The sequence below is a fragment of the Mobula hypostoma genome, chromosome 3, assembly GCF_963921235.1.
Source record: "Mobula hypostoma chromosome 3, sMobHyp1.1, whole genome shotgun sequence".
In the NCBI taxonomy this organism is placed as follows: Eukaryota; Metazoa; Chordata; class Chondrichthyes; order Myliobatiformes; family Myliobatidae; genus Mobula; species Mobula hypostoma.
This window is the reverse complement of record NC_086099.1, coordinates 228,732,682-228,753,776: the sequence shown is the minus strand read 5'-3', so window position 1 is coordinate 228,753,776 and position 21,095 is coordinate 228,732,682. Positions and strand designations below refer to the sequence as shown.

General features: G+C 42.2%; 1 protein-coding gene across 7 annotated transcripts in view; it reads left to right on the top strand.

The window, feature by feature from the left end:
• Positions 1–21,095, top strand: part of ppp1r16a (protein phosphatase 1, regulatory subunit 16A) — a 128,828-nt gene that overhangs the window by 57,440 nt on the left and 50,293 nt on the right. For all 7 annotated transcript variants that reach the window (XM_063044692.1, XM_063044693.1, XM_063044698.1 and 4 more), the window contains one exon: positions 2,134–2,204. In XM_063044692.1, coding sequence (XP_062900762.1) covers positions 2,134–2,204 — 71 coding nt within the window. The remainder of the gene's footprint in view (positions 1–2,133; positions 2,205–21,095) is intronic.

The window sequence follows — 21,095 nt, the reverse complement described above, 5'->3', positions numbered from 1 at the left end:
ACTTAACCACCCTATCAGCTTGCACAACAACTTTGAGGATCTATGGACATGAACCCCAAGATCCCTCTGTTTCTCCACTCTGCTAAGAATCCTGCCATTAACCCTGTACTCTGCCTTCTAGTCTTGCCTTTCCACAGTCACTCACTTCACACTTTTCTGGCTTGAATTCCATCTGCAACTCCTCAGCCCAGTTCTGTATCCCATTGTAACCTCCTACATCTGCACTATCCACATTGCAGTGGGGTCCCACTGCAGGGTAACTGAAGGCAACCCCAACATCTTCACTGAGAAAGGGCTCTTGTTTGTGCTGTAGGTGTGGGAAGGAGATCAAATCCACACTGCCAGACCCAACTGAGCTTAAAGAGCAAAGTGCAAGGTGTGGGAAAACACTGGAAATTCAAGGCAGGCTGGGCATCACCCGTGAGGAGAGGAGCAGAATTTCAGTTCAGGATCATCAACAACGCAACATAGGGGACATGAGTTCTGATGAAGTGTCTTGGCATGAAACATCAACTGTTTGTTCATTTCCATAGATGCTGCCTGGCCTGCTGAGTTCTACGTGTATTGCCATGAGGGCATTTGTTCCATCTGTCAGATCCATATTGCTTCTGATGATCTGTCCAACACTGGGTCCGAGGACCAGCAGAGCACAGCTGTTCAGATAGTCATATACACACCAAAACAGACCCTTTGGCCCAACTGGTCCATGCTGATCGAGGTGCCCACTAAGCTAGTTGTATTTGTCTGCATTTGTCAGCTCGATGCACTTCTATTTTTATTATTTAGCGTACAACGTGGAACAGACCCTTCCAGCCCAACGAGCCATGCCACTGAGCAACCCACTGATTTAACTCTAACCTCATCACGGGACTATTTACAATGACCAATTAACCTACTAACCAGCACATCTCTGAATTGTGGGAGGAGACCCATCCAGTCACACACCGCTTACAGATGGTGGCGGAATTGAACGCTGAATTCCAGAACATCACAGCTGTAAAAGTGTCTCACTAACTGCCACGCTACCGTGCTGCCCACTACCGTATGCATGTGTCCTCTGCTGCCCACTAACTTATGTATATAAGGGAGAAGTTGCCCCTCAGGTTCCTTTACAAATCTTTCCCCTTTCACCTTAAAGCTTAGTCTGCTGCTTTTTGATTCTCCAACCTTGGGGAAAAGACTGACTGTATTGCCCCTGTCTCTGCACCTTATGATTTTGCACACCTCTATTTGGTCACCCCTCAGTCTCCTGCACTCAACGAATAAGACCTAGCCTGTTCAATCTCTCCTTTAACTTTCCCTGCACTCTTTCCAACTTAATAATGTTCTTCCTAGAACAGGGTGACCAAAACTGCACGCAGTACTTCAACTGCAGCCTCACCAGTATCTTGTATAATTGAAAAAATAATGCCACAACTCCTATACTCAATGCCCTGACTGAAGGCCAGCATGTCTTTAAGCGCTGTTTAAATCTGGTGAAGGTTCCTTCATCTCCTTCTACACTGTTCCATCACACACTCCTGGAGTCTGACACAGAGTGAAACTCTCTCCACACCGTCCCATCACACACTCCCGGGGTCAGACACAGAGTGAAGCTCCCTCCACACTGTCCCATCACACACTCCCGGGGTCAGACACAGTGAAGCTCCCTCCACACCATCCCATCACACACTCCTGGGGTCAGACACAGAGTGAAACTCCCTCCACACCATCCCGTCACACACTCCCGGGGTCAGACACAGAGTGAAACTCCCTCCACACCGTCCCATCACACACTCCCGGGGTCAGACACAGAGTGAAACTCCCTCCACACCGTCCCATCACACACTCCCGGGGTCAGACACAGTGCAACTCCCTCCACACCGTCCCATCACACACTCCCGGGGTCAGACACAGAGTGAAACTCCCTCCACACCGTCCCATCACACACTCCCGGGGTCAGACACAGGGTGAAGCTCACTCCACACCGTCCCATCACACACTCCCGAGGTCAGTCACAGAGTGAAGGGAACTTCACTCTCTGTCTGACCCATGTGGCCCCCTATCTCTATCCCTATCCCTAGCATTGTCAAACTGTCTGAATCATTTCTGAACCTTGATTAATGATGCATAATTTTTTGCCTTCTCTTTCAGTTCAGAAGTTATTGCGGGATGGAATATGCCCAGACCTATACAATGAAGATGGGTTGACTGCACTGCATCAGGTGTGTTTGAGTCTTTGGCTGATGTATCTGGCAGGGTCCTCTCTTCGACTGACTACCAAAGTTTTCAATCTTCTGCCATTATAGAGAACAGCTGCAGGAATTCAATTGGTGATTCATTCATAAAGTACAGTGGATTCTGTTTAATTGGGACACTTCGGGTCCAGAAACTGCCATTTAACTGGGTGACAAATTATGTATAATTATGAGATACTGAACAAATTAGAACACTATCTACAGTACTATAAAACTGTGTATTACTTCCAAATAGTTATTCTTGGAGGATTTCATCCGTGTATATTCTTTTCATTGACTGTAACTGAACAAAATCAGAACAGGCACCTAGTGTAGATAATGGACTGCCTTCATACAATCGTTTTCATGACTACATCCTCCAAATCCTCACTTCATTCAAACATTTAAGATCATTGTCGATACTTTCAACTTCTTCGTAGTTCCTATATGTAGCAAAATGCTTTCATTTTCACTCCTGGCTGTTTCTGGCATCACAAAGCCCGAATAGTTGGAACCGCGGTGAGCAAAACAGTTCTGAATTTTCTTACTGCTTATTTTTCAACTATCAGTGACAAAGATCACTGATTTTTGAACACAAACACACGCAACTGATGCTATTTAAAAACTGTTAACACTAAACACAGCCTAGTGTCTAACGGTTACACCGGTTCACACGACTGATGCTAGTTAGAAACTGTTTAGCAACAGTCTGTAGTCCCAATTAAGAAGCATATTGTCCCATAGAAACTAAGGGAATCCTGGATATTTTCTCAATAATTTATTGTTGTTTAAGAGTTGTCTCAAACAAGTGGCTGCCCCAGTTAACCAAAATCCACTGTGCTGGAACCTCATTCAATGACGTGGGAGAAGGAAGCTGCCCTGTCCATGTCTGGTTGGCCCTCCTGATCAGTTCTCACAGACTTGCCCCTGTTTCCTTCCTGATCATGTGCTTGGGGAAAGGGTAATGATGTGGTCGGTTATACAGCATGGAACAGGTCCTATCGCCCATCTGGTCCACACTTGACCAAATGCCCATCTAAGCCAGTCCCAATTGCCTGCAGTTGGCCCATATTCCTCTAAATTTTTCTGGACATGTACCTGTCGAACTACTTTTTAAATGTTAATGTAACCACCTTTATCACTTGCCCCTCGCAGCTTGTCCAGAAAGAACCACCCTCTGTGTAGACAAAACTGCCTCTTTTGTCCCGTTTAAGTACATAAGAAATGGGCAGGGGTTGGCCATTGGCCATCAAGCCAGCTCCGCCATTCAGTAAGATCATGGCTGATCAGGTTGTGGACTCAGCTTCAGCTACTGCCTGCCTTTTCCCCATAGCCCTGAATTCCCCTGTCTGCAAAACTCTATCCAACTGTCTTCAATATATTTACTGAGATGCTGTAACCTCCACTGGTTCCCTGGGCAGAGAAATTCACAGATTCACTACTCTCTGGGAAAAGCAGTTTCTCTTCATCTCCGTCCTAAATCTATTCCCCTAAATCTTGAGGCTGTCTCCCCAAGTTCCAGTCTCATCTACCTATGGAAACAACCTCCCTGCCTCTATATTCATCGCTTTCATATTTTATGTCTCTATGAGGTTGCCTCTCATTCTTCTGAATTGCGAGTATAGTAGGTCCATAGAGATGTGTAGCTGAAGAATTAGAGTGGGGGGGGGGCAGGGATTCGGATTACTGGATAACTGGGACCTCTTCGGGGGCAGGTGAAAACCTGTACAAAAGGGGCGAGTTGGACTTCAGTCCGAGGGGGACCAATATTCTTGCGGGCAGGTTTACTAGAGCTGTTGGGAGTGGTTTAAACAAATATGGCAGGGATATGGGAACCAGTATTATAGAGCTGAGGCTAAGCCAGCAGGTTTACAAGTAGATGATGTAATATGAACGTAAGGAAGGATAAGCCAATGATTGGGTACAACTGCAGAGAGAGCAAAGAATTAAGTTGTATCACAGAGGCAAAATCCAGGTCATATTACGATCGAGCAATGTGATTGTAGACCGGATATTGAACTTTTTACTGTTGGACTTCGGCCACATTCCACCGTGATACAACACTGGGCGGCACGGGAGTTCATTCCTGCCTGTGGCCATCGAACTTGCAGCTGCTCCCGTGGAGGGTCAGACACCCTGAGCCAATAGGCTAGCCCTGGACTTATTTTCCATCTGGCATAGTTTGCATTTTGTTGTTTGATTGTTCGTGGTTATTGTATTGCTATATTTATGCTCTATTTTTGGTTGATGCGGCTGTAACGAAACCCAATTTCCCTTGGGATCAATAAAATATATCTATCTATCTATTTATTCATAAGGGCAAAGAATGCAGGACTGAAGATACTGTATTTAAATGCACATAGCATTCGAAATAATGTGGACGAACTAGTGGCGCAATTAAAGATTGGTCGGTATGACATTGTGGGCTGAGTCGTGGCTGAAGGTCATAGTTGAGACTTCAACATCAAAGGATATATTTTGCATCGAAAGGACAGGCAAGAAGACATAGGTGGTGGTGTGGCTCTGTTGGTAAGAGATGGAATTACATCTTTAGAAAGAGATGACATAGGGTCAGAGAATGTTGAATCTTTGTGGAGAGAGTTAAGAAACTGCAAGGGTGAAAAAAACATTATGGGAATCATACACAAGCCTCCAAATAGTAGCCAAGATGTGGGGGTTGAGATTGCAAAGCGAGCTGGAAAAGTCATGTATTAAGGGTAATGTCACAATTGTAATGTGGGACTTCAATATGCAAGGGAATTGGGAAAATCAGGTTGGTGTCAGATTGCAAGAGAGGGAATTTGTTGAATGCCTACAAGGTGGCTTTTTAGAGCAGCTTGTGTTCGAGTCTACTCAGGGAATGGCTATCTTATATTGGGTATTGTGCAATAACCAGATCTTATTGGGGAGCTTAACATTAAGGAACCCTTAGAAGGCGGTGATCATAATATGATTGAATTCATACTGCAATTTGAGAGGGAGAAGCAGAAGTCACGTGTATCAGTATCACAATAGAATAAAGTGAATTATAGAGCCATGAGAGAGCAGCTTGCTCTGGTGGATTGGAGGGGGATACTGGCAGGGATGACGGAAGGACAGAGGTGGCTGTAGTTTCTGGGAATAGTTCACAAGACACAGGATAGATATGCCCCACAGAAGAACAAATTCTGAAATGGCAGGGCTAGGTAACCGTGGCTGACAAGGGAAGTTAAGGAATTCATAAAGCCAAGGAAAGGGCATATAAGGTAGTAAAAGTGAGTGGGAAGATGGATGATTGGAAACCTTTTAAAACCCAACAAAAGGCAACTAAAAAGCTATAAGAAGGGAAAAGATGAGATATGAGAGCAGACTAGCCAATAATATAAAGCAGGATACTCTAAAAGATTTTTTCAGTTATATAAAGAATAAAAGGGAGATGAGAGTTGATATTGAACCACTGGATAATGATGCTGGTGAGGTAGTAATGGGGACAAAGAAATGGCAGATGAATTTAATAAGTACTTTGTTTCTGTTTTCACTATGGAAGACTCCAGCTGTATGCCCGAGGTCGATGGGTGTCAGGGAGCGGGAGTGAGTGTCATTGCTATTGCAAAGGAAAAAGTGCTTGGCAAACTCAAAGATCATAAGGTGGATAAGTCACCTGGACCAGATGGACTACATCCCAGGGTCCTGGGAGAGGGTGCTGAAGAGAGAACGGATGCATTGGTCATGATCTTTCAAGAATCACTTGATTCTGGCATGGTCCTGGAGGACTGGAAAATTGAAAATGTCATTCCACTCTTTCAGAAGGGAGGAAGACAAAAAAGAGGAAATTATAGTGCAGTTAGCCTAACTTCAGTGGTTGGGAAAGTGTTGGAGTCCATTATTAAGGACAAGGTTTCAGGGTACTTGGAGACTAGTGATAAAATAGTCAAAGTCAGCGTGGTTTCTGTAAAGGAAAAGCTGGCCTGACAAATCTGTTGGAGCTCTTCAAGGAAGTAACAAGCAAGGTGGACAAAGGAGAGGCAGTAGATGTCATTTACCTGGATTTTCAGAAAGCATTCAATAAAGTGCCTCACCTGAGGCTGTTTAAAAAGGTAATATCCTATGGTGTTACAGGAAAGATACTGGCATGGATAGAGGAATGGCTGACAGGCAGGAGGCAGCGAGTGGGAATAAAAGGGGGCTTTTCTGGTTGGCTGCCAGTGGCTAGTGGTGTTCCTCAGGGGTCAGTATTGGGACCCCTACTTTTCACATTGTTTGTCAATGATTTAGATAATGGAATTGATGGCTTTGTGGCAAAGTTTGCAGATGATACGAAGATAGGTGGAGGGGTAGGTGGTGCTGAGGAAGCAATGTGATTGCAGCAGGACTTAGACAGATTGGAAGAATGGGCAAAAGAGTGGCAGATGGATTACAGTGTTGGGAAATGTATGATATAGGTGGATAAGGTGGTTAAGAAGGCTTATGGACAGCTTGTTTTTATTAGTCGAGACATTGAGTTCAAAAGTCAGGAGGTTGTGTTGCAACTTTATAAAACTCAGGCAAGGCCATATCTGGAGTATTGCAGATAGTTCTGGTCACCCAACTATGGGAAAGACTTTGAGGCTTTGGAGAGGGTGCAGAAGAGGTTTACCAGGATGCTGCCCGGTTTAGAGGGCATCTGCTATCACAAGAGGGTGGATAAACTTGGGTTGTTTTCCCTGGAGTGGTAGAGGCTGATGGGAGATGTGATTGAGAGGCATAGGTAGAGTGGACAGAGCGTATCTGTTTCCCAGGGTTGAAATGTCTAATACCAGAGGGCATGCATTGAAGGTGGGAGGGGGTAGATTCAAGGGGGATGTGAGGGGTAGGGTTTTTACTCAGAGTGGTGAATGCCTGAAATGCACTGCCTGGAAGGGCAGTAGAGGCAAATTCATTAGAGGCTTTTAAGACACGTTTGGATAGGCACATGGATTTAAGGAAGATGGAGGGATAGGGACATGGTATAGGTAGGAGGGATTCATGCTTAGGTGTTTTTGATTTGCTTTTTAACTGGTTCAGCACAACATTGTGGGCCGAATGGCCTGCTGCTGTGCTGTAGTCTTGTATATTCAATGTTCTTTACACTTGTGTATTGAAATGACATCAAACAGTCTTAAATCCAAAGAAAGCAGTTCCGACCTATCCAGCTCTGAGCACCAGTTAAAACCCAGTCTAATGTAAGATTCCCACTTGCACAAAGTTATTGCCCCTTCAAGAATCTGAGATCACTTTTACCTAGTATTTTTCTATCCCTTAGAGGTGCCAGCCCATACAATGGTGATAGGAAGTTTGTGAACCTTGTAGAAGTTTCTCTATTTTTGCATAAATATGACCTAAAATGTGATCAGATCTTCATTTAAGTCCTAAAACTAGATAAAGAGATCCAATTAAATAAATTACACAAAAACATAGTACTTGTTCATTTACTTATTGAGAAAAATGATCCATTATTACATGTATTTATTGGAAAAGGTGTGTAAACCTCTGGGGTAACACTACAAAAGCTATTTGGAGTCAGGTGTTCCAATCAATGAGATGAGACTGGAGGTGTGGGTTGTACCCTGTCCTATGTAACCCTCGGGTTCGGCCGGCGGCGTTAGTCTGGGGAAGACAGTCTCTGGCCCCTCCAAACTTGCGAAATCTGAGGTGCAAAACCTCTTGTTTGTGTGGATGCTGTGTGATCTGTTCCCCCGTGACAAATCAGAACCACAAAATAACAGCCAGTACACCATGTGCAATTAAACAATTTAGCTTTATAATTCTTCATTTGACTAAAGGGTTAGTAAAGTAAAGGGCCCATTTTAATGAAACAGTCTAACGTGCACAAGTTGGAGCTGACGGTTTCCCTTCCGTTGGTCCTACATCGATTTCCCCAGGCTTCGTCGACTTCTGGCCCCACTCCGTCCTGCTGTCTGTGGCCTCCCCTTTCTCGCATCTTCTCACTTCATCTCTCGCCAAACAAAAGACCCAGATCACCTCGCTCTCAGGCACACACAAGAGAAAAAACACTCCCTTCATTAGATGGCGAACATTCCAAAGCCCCCGTTATCTCTAGCCATAACCCAAACACTGCAGCTATAGAAAAACCATTTCATTAGCAGTGAAACCTTTCCCAGGGCATTAAACTAGGTGACTTTAAACTAGAATGGTTGGGGGGTGGGAATCAAATTAAAGCGGCTAGGCGTGAGGAGGTTAGTTCACAACAGAGGGATGGGAACCAGTGCAGAGAGACAGAGGGGTGTAAAGTGAGCGTAGAAGCAAAAAGTACAAAGGGGAAAAGTAAAAGTGGCAGGCCGACAAATCCAGGGCAAGCATTAAAAAGGGCTAAGAGAGTTGTAAAAGAGTGCCTGAAGGCTTTATGTGTCAATGCAAGGAGCATTCGTAATAAGGTGGATGAATTGAAAGTGCAGATTGTTATTAATGATTATGATATAGTTGGGATCACAGAGACATGGCTCCAGGGTGACCAGGGATGGGAGCTCAACGTTCAGGGATATTCAATATTCAGGAGGGATAGACACGAAGGAAGGGGAGGTGGGGTGGCGTTGCTGGTTAAAAAAGAGATTAACGCAATAGAAAGGAAGGACATAAGCCGGGAAGATGTGGAATCGATATGGGTAGAGCTGCGTAACACTAAGGGGCAGAAGACGCTGGTGGGAGTTGTGTACAGGCCACCTAACAGTAGTAGTGAGGTCGGAGATGGTATTAAACAGGAAATTAGAAATGTGTGCAATAAAGGAACAGCAGTTATAATGGGTGACTTCAATCTACATGTAGACTGGGTGAACCAAATTGGTAAAGGTGCTGAGGAAGAGGATTTCTTGGAATGTATGCGGGATGGTTTGTCGAGGAACCGACTAGAGAGCAGGCTATTCTGGACTGGGTTTTGAGCAATGAGGAAGGGTTAATTAGCGATCTTGTCGTGAGAGGCCCCTTGGGTAAGAGTGACCATAATATGGTGGAATTCTTCATTAACATGGAGAGTGACGTAGTTAATTCAGAAACAAAGGTTCTGAACTTAAAGAGGGGTAACTTTGAAGGTATGAGACATGAATTAGCTAAGATAGACTGGCAAATGACACTTCAAGGATTGACGGTGGATATGCAATGGCAAGCATTTAAAGGTTGCATGGATGAACTACAACAATTGTTCATCCCAGTTTGGCAAAAGAATAAATCAAGGAAGGTAGTGCACCCGTGGCTGACAAGAGAAATTAGGGATAGTATCAATTCCAAAGAAGTAGCATACAAATTAGCCAGAGAAAGTGGCTCACCTGAGGACTGGGAGAAATTCAGAGTTCAGCAGAGGAGGACAAAGGGCTTAATTAGGAAGGGGAAAAAAGATTATGAGAGAAAACTGGCAGAGAACATAAAAACGGACTGTAAAAGCTTTTATAGATATGTAAAAAGGAAAAGACTGATAAAGACAAATGTAGGTCCCCTGCAAACAGAAACAGGTGAATTGATTATGGGGAGCAAGGACATGGCAGACCAATTGAATAATTACTTTGGTTCTGTCTTCACTAAGGAGGACATAAATAATCTTCCAGAAATAGTAAGGGACAGAGGGTCCAGTGAGATGGAGGAACTGAGCGAAATACATGTTAGTAGGGAAGTGGTGTTAGGTAAATTGAAGGGATTGAAGGCAGATAAATCCCCAGGGCCAGATGGTCTGCATCCCAGAGTGCTTAAGGAAGTGGCCCAAGAAATAGTGGATGCATTAGTGATAATTTTTCAAAACTCGTTAGATTCTGGACTAGTTCCTGAGGATTGGAGGGTGGCTAATGTAACCCCACTTTTTAAAAAAGGAGGGAGAGAGAAACCGGGGAATTATAGGCCGGTTAGCCTAACGTCGGTGGTGGGGAAACTGCTGGAGTCAGTTATCAAGGATGTGATAACAGCACATTTGGAAAGCGGTGAAATGATCGGACAAAGTCAGCATGGATTTGTGAAAGGAAAATCATGTCTGACGAATCTCATAGAATTTTTTGAGGATGTAACTAGTAGAGTGGATAGGGGAGAACCAGTGGATGTGGTATATTTGGATTTTCAAAAGGCTTTTGACAAGGTCCCACATAGGAGATTAGTGTGCAAACTTAAAGCACACGGTATTGGGGGTAAGGTATTGGTGTGGGTGGAGAATTGGTTAGCAGACAGGAAGCAAAGAGTGGGAATAAACGGGACCTTTTCAGAATGGCAGGCGGTGACTAGTGGGGTACCGCAAGGCTCAGTGCTGGGACCCCAGTTGTTTACAATATATATTAATGACTTGGATGAGGGAATTAAATGCAGCATCTCCAAGTTTGCGGATGACACGAAGCTGGGTGGCAGTGTTAGCAGTGAGGAGGATGCTAAGAGGATGCAGGGTGACTTGGATAGGTTGGGTGAGTGGGCAAACTCATGGCAGATGCAATTTAATGTGGATAAATGTGAAGTTATCCACTTTGGTGGCAAAAATAGGAAAACAGATTATTATCTGAATGGTGGCCGATTAGGAAAAGGGGAGGTACAACGAGACCTGGGTGTCATTATACACCAGTCATTGAAAGTGGGCATGCAGGTACAGCAGGCGGTGAAAAAGGCGAACGGTATGCTGGCATTTATAGCGAGAGGATTCGAGTACAGGAGCAGGGAGGTACTACTGCAGTTGTACAAGGCCTTGGTGAGACCACACCTGGAGTATTGTGTGCAGTTTTGGTCCCCTAATCTGAGGAAAGACATCTTTGCCATAGAGGGAGTACAAAGAAGGTTCACCAGATTGATTCCTGGGATGGCAGGTCTTTCATATGAAGAAAGACTGGATGAACTGGGCTTGTACTCGTTGGAATTTAGAAGATTGAGGGGGGATCTGATTGAAACGTATAAGATCCTAAAGGGAATGGACAGGCTAGATGCGGGAAGATTGTTCCCGATGTTGGGGAGGTCTAGAACGAGGGGTCACAGTTTGAGGATAGAGGGGAAGCCTTTTAGGACCGAGGTTAGGAAAAACTTCTTCACACAGAGAGTGGTGAATCTGTGGAATTCTCTGCCACAGCAAACTGTTGAGGCCAGTTCATTAGCTATGTTTAAAAGGAAGTTAGATATGGCCCTTGTGGCTACAGGGGTCAGGGGGTATGGAGGGAAGGCTGGGTTCTGAGTTGGATGATCAGCCATGATCATAATAAATGGCGGTGCAGGCTCGAAGGGCCGAATGGCCTACTCCTGCACCTATTTTCTATGTTTCTATGTTTCTATGTAAACCTATATATACACAAAAAAAGACACACACAGTTAGGTTACTGACAGAGCCTGCTCTTCTTTTTTTTTTTAATTTTTTTAAAAATTTTATTTTTATTTGGATAAGGAGTTCACAATTATCATGTACTTTTTTCACACATATAACCTTTTCCATTTTTTTATATGTATAAAACTACAATTATTTATACATTCTTAAGTACACATTGAGATGATATAAAAGAAAATTAAACATTTAAATAGATAATTATGTACTGTGGTAAATCTAACCTATTAGGCTAAGTAATGAAATTAGTTGTTAAGAGAAATGGTAATAATAGTTTCCATACAACCCTTCTGGACCATTTCCACTGGTCCAAAATGTTGCATACAAGCCTATATACCAACCATTGTAGGTGTTTATATCCCAATTTGTTCGTGCTTGTTCCTGCCCGCAGACATAATTATCCAATCCCTATGTACTTATTTACTTAATTTTTTCATTTTTTTTATCCCTTTCCCAAGTCTTTCCCTTTACTTGTGTTAATTCTCTATTTTCCAAAAAAAAAACAAACATTTAGACTAGGGGTGCTTACGTTAGCAATATTACTGTGTTGATGAGAAGAGCAATATAAATCATTAGGAGAGTCATCTAAAGTCTGCTCACATTGGGGTTATATATTCAATCCATTTATTCCAGATTTGATAAAATGTTTCTTTTTGAGTTCTCAGGGAGTAGGTCAACTTTTCCATTTTAAATATTTCCAAGATAATTTCGTACCAATCTTCTAATGTAGGTGGTATTGGATTTAGCCATTTTCTAGTGATTGATTTCTTACTTGCCGCTAAGAGGGCCTGCAGCAACTTTATATCTTCCTTCTGTTCAAGGAACAATACATGCCCCAAATAGAGCGTCTCAAAGTTCAGAGGTATCTGGGACCTAAGTACCTTAACTAATGTTCTATGAATACCTTCCCAAAATAGACTTAATTTAGGGCAATCCCAGAAAATATGAAAATGATTTGCCTCCTTGGAGCCGCACCTTCTCCAACACATCACATTTGTATCTTTATATTTTTCCTGATATGGGGTCTTGCAGTATCTTATAATGTTTTTCCAACAATGTTCTCTCCAAGTCAAAGAATTAGTCGAGGACCATTGAAAGCTGCAGATTTTCCCCCAAGCCTCCTCTGAAAGTACCAACCCCGCTTCTTTCTCCCACTTCTCTTTAATATACAGTGTATTTACATTTTTAGCATGGGAGAGTGCATTATATAGGCGAGAAACTGATTTACTAGGTATTGAACTGCAAGCCGAATTCAGAATCTTGAAAAATTCTAATTCTACTGTTGATAGGTCTGAGTATCTACAACTCTGGTTAACATAGTTTCGTATTTGAAGGTACCTAAAAAAGTCATTATGTTCTAGGCCATGTTTGGCCTGCAGGATTTGGAAACTTTGTAATACTCTTTTATCTATAAATGAGAGGTAGGTTGTAAGACCTTTCTTTATCCATAGCTCAAATCTTTTATCTCCTCTGTTGGGAAGGAATTCGGTATCATATGCACACCATCTAAAGAGTTTTAGCATGTTATTAATTCCACATGAATTAACCACCTTCTGCCATACTTTTAATGTAAGATTTATCCAAGCATTATTAAATTTTTCCAACTGGGCCATCAATCCTTTGTCAGCTATTGAGGCCTGAAGAGGAAAACTGTCAACTAATCCAAATTCTATTTCCTTCCATCTAGCCTTATATTCCCTGTTACACCAATATAACAGAGGGGTTATCTGTGAGGCATAAAAATAATCTCTCAGGCAAGGAAGAACCATACCTCCTCTTTCCTTCCCTAACTGTAAGGTGTTATATTGAATTCTAGGTTTCCTTCCTTGCCATATGAAGCGGGAAATCCATTTGTCCCATTCCCTGAATTGATTATCATCCACCTCCACTGGTAAAGTACGGAAAAGATATAATAACCGAGGAAGAATATTCATTTTTATAGTATTTATCCTTGAATTTAAACTTAAAAAGGGGATAAGATTCCATCTATGCATATCTGCTTTTATCTCTGAGATTAATGGCCCATAATTTACCTGTGACAGTGTTGAAAGATCCTTCGGCAGGGTTATTCCTAAATATTTTAATGATTTAGCTTCCCACTTAAGATCGTATGTATCCTGCAATTTTTTGGATGGCGTATAATTTAGGGACATAACCTGCGTTTTCTTTACATTTATTTTATAACCTGATATTTTCCCAAAGTCATCCAACAGTGTAAACAATCCTATAAATGATTTTTCTGGTTCACTCAGATAAACCAAAACATCATCTGCGAATAACGCCACTTTCTGTTCAATCCCTGCCACCTTGATACCTTTTACGATTTCGCTCTGTCTTATTAGTTGGGCAAGTGGTTCAATATATAGCGCAAAAAGGAGAGGAGAAATTGGGCATCCCTGTCTAGTGCCTCTCTCTAAAATGAAGGAGTCAGAGAGGTCCCCATTTATCTTAATTCGGGCTGTTGGGCTGTCATACAGAGTCTGAATTACTTTAATAAACCTTTCTTGAAAGCCGAATCTTCCTAACACTCTGTATAGGAATGCCCAACTAACCGAATCAAAAGCTTTCTCAGCGTCCAATCCTACTACCATTGTCTCTGTCTCGTTCTTATTAACCTGTTCTAATATGTGCAGAGTTCTCCCTATGTTGTCCTGTGTTTGTCTTTGTTGAATAAATCCAGTCTGGTCTAAATGGATTAGGCCAGGTAAAAGCTTTTCCAATCTGCGCGCTAATATAGATGTAAATAGTTTGTAATCTAAATTAAGAACACTAATTGGCCGATAATTGCCACATTCTAGTTTATCTTTACCCTCTTTAGGAATAACTGAAATAATCGCTTCTCTCCAGGAAGGTGGAGTTTCTCCTCTCTGCAAGATCCAATTAAAGGTGTTAAGTAGTAATGGGGCTAACTGTGTCTTCAGGGACTTGTACCACTCTGAGGTAAACCCATCAGAACCCGGGGACTTTCCAGCCTTTAACCTAGAGATGGCCATGTTCAGTTCTTTGACAGTTACTGGTTCTAATAAACTTTCATTTTGTAAATCTGTAAGTTTAGGTAGATCCAAAAAATTCAATACACTGTCTATATAGGGCTCATTGGGGGCCCGGGGTTGGGAGTACAGCTCTCAATAATACGTTTCAAAACTCTCTTGAATTTTCCCTATTGTACTCTCCACAAGCTTTGTCTTTGGATTCTTTATTTTATGAATTGTATTGTCTGCTTGTTGTTTTCGTAATTTATATGCTAATAATCTAGCTGATTTACCTCCTACTTCATAATTCTTTTGTCTCAGGTAAAGAAAATTTCTTTGAGTTTCCAACGTATAAATATCATCAATTTCACTTTGCAATTTCCTAATTTCCTGTTTTCGATTTGAATTACTTTTGTTGCTATCTCCAACTTGAAGTTGTTTTAATTTTCCTTGAAGGTCTGCTAATTTTTGTGCATTGATTTTTTTCATGTGAGTAGTAATGGAAATAATTTTCCCTCTCAGTACAGCTTTCAATGTATCCCATAAAATCACTGGTGATGTTTCTCCCGTGTCATTAAGGTCTAGATATTCTTTGATTTCTCCCCTTAATCTCTCCATTACTTTCGGGTTATTGAGTATATGTGAGTTTAGCCTCCATAGTGTTTTCCTCATTTTCCTTTCCAGGATTAGAGACATAGAGACTGGGCTATGATCCGACAGATCAATTGTTGCAATATTACAGTTTTTTATCCTGAGTCTATCTGTATTAAAGATAAAGAAATAGTCTATCCTTGAATAGGCTGAATGAGGGAAAGAGTAATATGTATAATCTGTACTAGTAGGGTGTAATTCCCTCCAGACATCTATAATTCCCAACTCCTCCATCAATGAATTCACTTTCCGAGTCAGAGGTTTATTCTGAGTAACTATTCTTGAAGAATCTAATATAGGATTTAATCTAATATTAAAATCCCCTCCACAAATTACTACCCCTCGAGAACTGACCATTAGGTCAAAAATGTGTCTATAAAATGACCATTCACTACCTGGAGGAGCATAAACATTCAGCAATGTTATTTCTGTACCTTCTATTCTTCCTGTGATTTTTACAAACCGTCCTTCTTTTTCTCTAGTCTCTGAAATATGTTCATAATTAAGAGTACTTGATATTAAAGTAGCTACCCCTCTTTTGTGACTCAATTTATATGATGAATAAAATACATGCTTAAAGCCCATTCTTTTTAATTTTCCATGTTCAGATTGGCTCATATGTGTTTCCTGGAGGAAAGCTATTTGTGCCCTCTCTTTTTTCAATTTAGACATAATCTTATTTCTTTTAATTGGATTCAAAACCCCATTAACATTATAGGAAATTATTTTTACCAATTCAGTTTGCATTTTTCTCTAGTAGAAAAAAAAGCACTCTCCTTTTCTAACCAAACAGTAAGCAATCCCTTCTCAACAGTAAACCAAGACATATAACCACACCCTAGACATTTCTGAACGTATAACATTTGAAAATTTTCCCCGACTTCCCACAGTGAGGCCTGAGCACCGACCCGCCTCAGTTCAGAGGGATAACCTCTATCTTCACCCTGTGTTAGAGGGCCCTCAGCAGTTTGAATAATCATAGAGAATTTTCTCCTATTTATGTCTCGACCATATTGCTATCATTCAAGTTATTCCGCCTAGATTATTTTCAGTTACCAGTTTTCATTTTACTTTTAAGTCCGATTTACTCTTTTCAGTCATTTCTCTTAATTAATCTGTATTCTCTGTACATTCGCGTCTGAATATTTGCAGCTTTTCCTTGTAGTTTGACACTCTGGTTCGAGTGGAGCGTCCTCGCCCCACTAACTGCCGCGACTTCTGCCAAATCCTCTCCAGTAGCGACTCCGGTTGGGTGATAACTTTAATAGGTAGTCCCCGGTCCGCCAGGTCCAACGTTGCCTCCTCCACCGTAGCGTAAGTTTTTGTCCCTTCGTCGTAAAAGACTCTCAGCCGAGCTGGATACAGGGTCTGGAATCTGATGTTGTTTTCCTTCAGGACTCTCCGTGTTTCCGTATATTCCTTCCGTCTGGCAAGAATCCCCGGTGCGTAGTCGTGGTCTAAACTGTTTTTGCAGTTGTTCCACATGAAACCTTTCTTTTGCCATGCTCTTTTAAGCACCTCTTCCTTCGTTCTGTAACTGAGAAATCTGATCAGAATCGATCTGGGCTGGGCGCCTGCCGGAGGCTGTGGTGCCAACGCGCGGTGAGCCCTTTCTATCTGTAGGTCTTTTGCGGCCGGTATATCAAGGTTCTCTCTAAGCAGCTTCTCCACGAAGGGAATCATCAATCCGGGTTTACCTTCGGTTCCTTCGGGAACTCCGTAGATCCTCACATTTTCCCTTCTCGAGCGGCCTTCTTGATCTATTAGTTTCCACTGGAGTTGGTCTTGTAGCTTCAGCATTTCTGCTATCACTTCCTCGGCATTTTGTAGCTTCTCTTCAATTCCAACAATCCTCGCTTCGGCTTCATCTATCCGCGAGTTAGTTTTTACTATTTCTCCTTTAATATCTTCCAGCTGTTTGCTATTATCTTGTCGGAACTCGCGAATCTCTCCAAGAATCAAAGACAGAGTCACCGATTCCCCCTCATTATCTCCGTCCTGGCTTGCCGTGGGAGAGCTAGGCCCTTCGCCTTGCTGCATCTCTTTATGTTTATCAGCCTTCGAAGCGGACTTTTTATTCTTGTTCTTAGACATCATCCTTGCCCCTTTTATTAATATAGTTATGCAATATTAAGTATTTGTCTAAATTCGATTTTGGGGCAGTTTACCTTCTTTTTTGTCGAGAGACCTTTTCCTTACGCCGCCATTCCCTTGATGACCCGGAAGTCCTCTCCGAGCCTGCTCTTCTAAAGAAAGATCTGCTTATGTGCACCATGCCTTGATCAGAACTTTCAGAGGACCTTAGAAGAAGAATTGTAGAGATGCATGAAGCTGGAAAAGGCAAAAAAGCATTTCTAAAGACCTGAGTGTTCAGCAGTCCACAGGAAGAGAAATTGTCTACAAATGGGGAAAACTCATTTTTCTCCCTAGGAGTGGCATCCTGCAAAGATCACATCAAGAGCACAATGTACAATGATGAACGAGGTGAAAAAGAACCCAAGGGTAACAGTAAAAGACCTGCAGAAATCTCTAGAACTTGCTAAAGTCTATGTTCACGTGTCCATTATAAGAAAAACACTGAACAAGATTGATGCTCATGGAAGGACACCATGGAGGAAACCACTGCTCTCCAAAAAAAATATTGCTGCATGTCTCAGGTTTGCAGAAGACCACCTGGATGTTCTACAACCCTTCTGGGATAATGTTCTGAGGACCTATGAGACAAAAATTGAACTTTTTGGCAGAAATGCATATTACCATGTTTGGAGGAAAAAGGACACTACACACCAACACCAAAACCCCATCTCAACTGTGAAGCACGGTGGAAAGAACATCATGGTTTAGAGCTGCTTTGCTGCCTCAGGACCTGGACAGCTTGCAATCATTGAGGGAACACTGAATTCCAAATTCTATCAAGACATTTTACAGGAGAATGTCAGGGTTGTGGTCTGATACCTAAAGCTTAATAGAAGTTGGATAATGCAACAAGATAATGATCTGAAAGACAAGAGTAAAATAACAACAGAATGGTTTAAGAAGAAGAAAGTTTGTGTTTTGGAATGGCCGAGTCAAAGTCCTGACCTTAATCCTATAGAAATGCTGTGGAAGGACCTGAAGCAGGCAATTCATGCAAGGAGACCCAACAACATCCCAGAGTTGAAGTTGTTTTGTAAGGAGGAATGGCCTAAAATTCCTCCAAGCCGATGTGCAGGATTGATCAACAGTAACCGAAATGTTTGGTTGAAGTTATTGCTGTACAAGGGAGTCACACCGGTTACTGAAAGCAAAGTTTCACATGCTTTTTCCAACAAATATATGTAATATTGGATAATTTTTCTCAGTACATAAATGAACAAGTATCATGTTTTTTGTGTTATTTATTTAATGGGATTCTCTCTATCTAGCCTTAGCACTTGCGTGGAGATCTGGTCATACTTTAGGTCATATTTATGCAGAAACAGAGAAAATTCTCAAGGTTCACAAACTTTCTAGCACCACTCTACCTTTTTATGTCTCGTGCCCTTTGTCCTCGTCAAATAACCTCGAAACAGAGACACCACTATCTCATCTCTCAGGCACACATCTGTGCACATCTCCAGATGATCAGCACATTACAAAGTGACACCAGTTTGTCTTACAATCTTCCACTTGTGTTTCACATCTTGGCAGGCACCAAGGAGAATCAAATTTATATTGGAACATAGTAGAGTGTCCCACAGGAAGAGGGCCTTCAGCCCACATTGTGCCAAACCAATTAAATTAGTAATGAAATGGCTGAATATACTAATCTCTTCTGCCAACACAATAGTCATAGTCATACTTTATTGATCGCAGGGGAAATTGATTTTCGTTACAGTTGCACCATAAATAATAAATAGTAATAAAACCATAAATAGTTAAATAGTAATATGTAAATTATGCCAGGAAATAAGTCCAGGACCAGCCTATTGGCTCAGGGTGTCTGACCCTCCAAGGGAGGAGTTGTAAAGTTTGATGGCCACAGGCAGGAATGACTTCCTATGACGCTCTGTGCTGCATCTCGGTGGAATGAGTCTCCGGCTGAATGTACTCCTGTGCCCACCCAGTACATTATGTAGTGGATGGGAGACATTGTCCAAGATGGCATGCAACTTGGACAGCATCCTCTTTTCAGACACCACCGTCAGAGAGTCCAGTTCCATCCCCACAACATCACTGGCCTTACGAATGAGTTTGTTGATTCTGTTGGTGTCTGCTACCCTCAGCCAGCTGCCCCAGCACACAACAGCAAACATGATAGCAATGGCCACCACAGACTCGTAGAACATCCTCAGCATCGTCCGGCAGGTGTTAAAGGACCTCAGTCTCCTCAGGAAATAGAGACGGCTCTGACTCTTCTTGTAGACAGCCTCAGTGTTCTTTGACCAGTCCAGTTTATTGTCAGTATCTATATCCCTCCATTTTCCTCACATACATGTGCCTATCTAAATGTCAGCACCAAATGGCTGGTGCTGGATTCCAAGAGGGCAAATTTCTAGAGTGCCTACAAGATGGCTGAATGTCCAAGGTTACAATTTATATCGGAGGGATAGGAAGGTAGGCACGGGGTGGTGTGGCTCTACTGGTGAAGAATAGCATCAAATCAGTAGAAAGAGAGGACATAGGATCGGAAGATGTTGAATCCTTGTGGGTTGAGATAGGAAACTGTAAGGGTAAAAGGAAGTTGATGGCAGTTATATACAGGCTTCCCAAGAGTGGCTGGGAGGTGGACCACAGGTTACAACAGGGTCACAGTTTGAGGATAGAGGGGAAGCCTTTTAGGACCGAGATTAGGAAAAACTTCTTCACACAGAGAGTGGTGAATCTGTGGAATTCTCTGCCACAGGAAACTGTTGAGGCCAGTTCATTGGCTATATTTAAGAGGGAGGTAGATATGGCCCTTGTGGCTACGGGGGTCAGGGGGTATGGAGGGAAGGCTGGGGCGGGGTTCTGAGTTGGATGATCAGCCATGATCATAATAAATGGCGGTGCAGACTCGAAGGGCCGAATGGTCTACTCCTGCATCTATTTTCTATGTTTTCTATGTTTCTATGAAATACAAAAGGCAAGTCAAAAGGGCAGTGTTACAGTAGTCATGGGAGATTTTAACATGCAGGTCGATTGGGAAAATCAGGTTGGTAATGGATCTCAAGAGAGTGAGATTGTTGAATGACTAAGAGATGGCTTTTTAGAGCAGTTTGTCATTGAGCCTACTAGGGGATCAGCTATACTGGATTGGGTGCTATGTAACGAACCGGAGGCAATTAGGAGCTTACGGTAAAAAAAATCCTTAGGAACCAGTGATCACAATATAATTGCGTACAACTTGAAATTTGATAGGGAGAAAGTAAAGTCTGATGTAGCAGTATTTCAGTGGAGTAAGAGAAATTACAGTGGTATGAGAGAGGAGTTGGCCCAAGTAAATTGGAAGGACATGCTGGCAGGGATGTCAGCAGAGCAGCAATGGCGTGAGTTTCTGGGAAAAATGAGGAAGGTGCAGGACTGTGTATTCCAAAAATGAAGAAATATTCAAATGATTAAACAGTACAACCATGGCTGACAAGGGAAGTCAAAGCTATTATAAAAGCAAAAGAAAGGGCATACAACAAAGCAAAAATTAGTGGGAAGATAGAGGATTGGGAAGTTAGGAAAAAAATGAAATATGAAAGCAAACTAGCAAATAATATTAAAGTGGATAGTAAAAGTTTTTTCAAGTATGTTAAAAATAAAAGAAAAATGAGAATGAATATAGGACCGCTAGAAAATGAGGCAGGAGAAATAATAACAGGGGACAAGGAGATGGCTGATGAACTAAATGAGTATTTTGCGTCAGTCGTCACTTTGGAAGGCACTAGCAGTGTGCCAGGTGTTGTAGTGTGTGAAGGACGGGAAGTGGGTGCAGTTACTGTTACAAGAGAGAAGGTGCTCAAAAAACTGAAAGCCCTAAAGGTACTA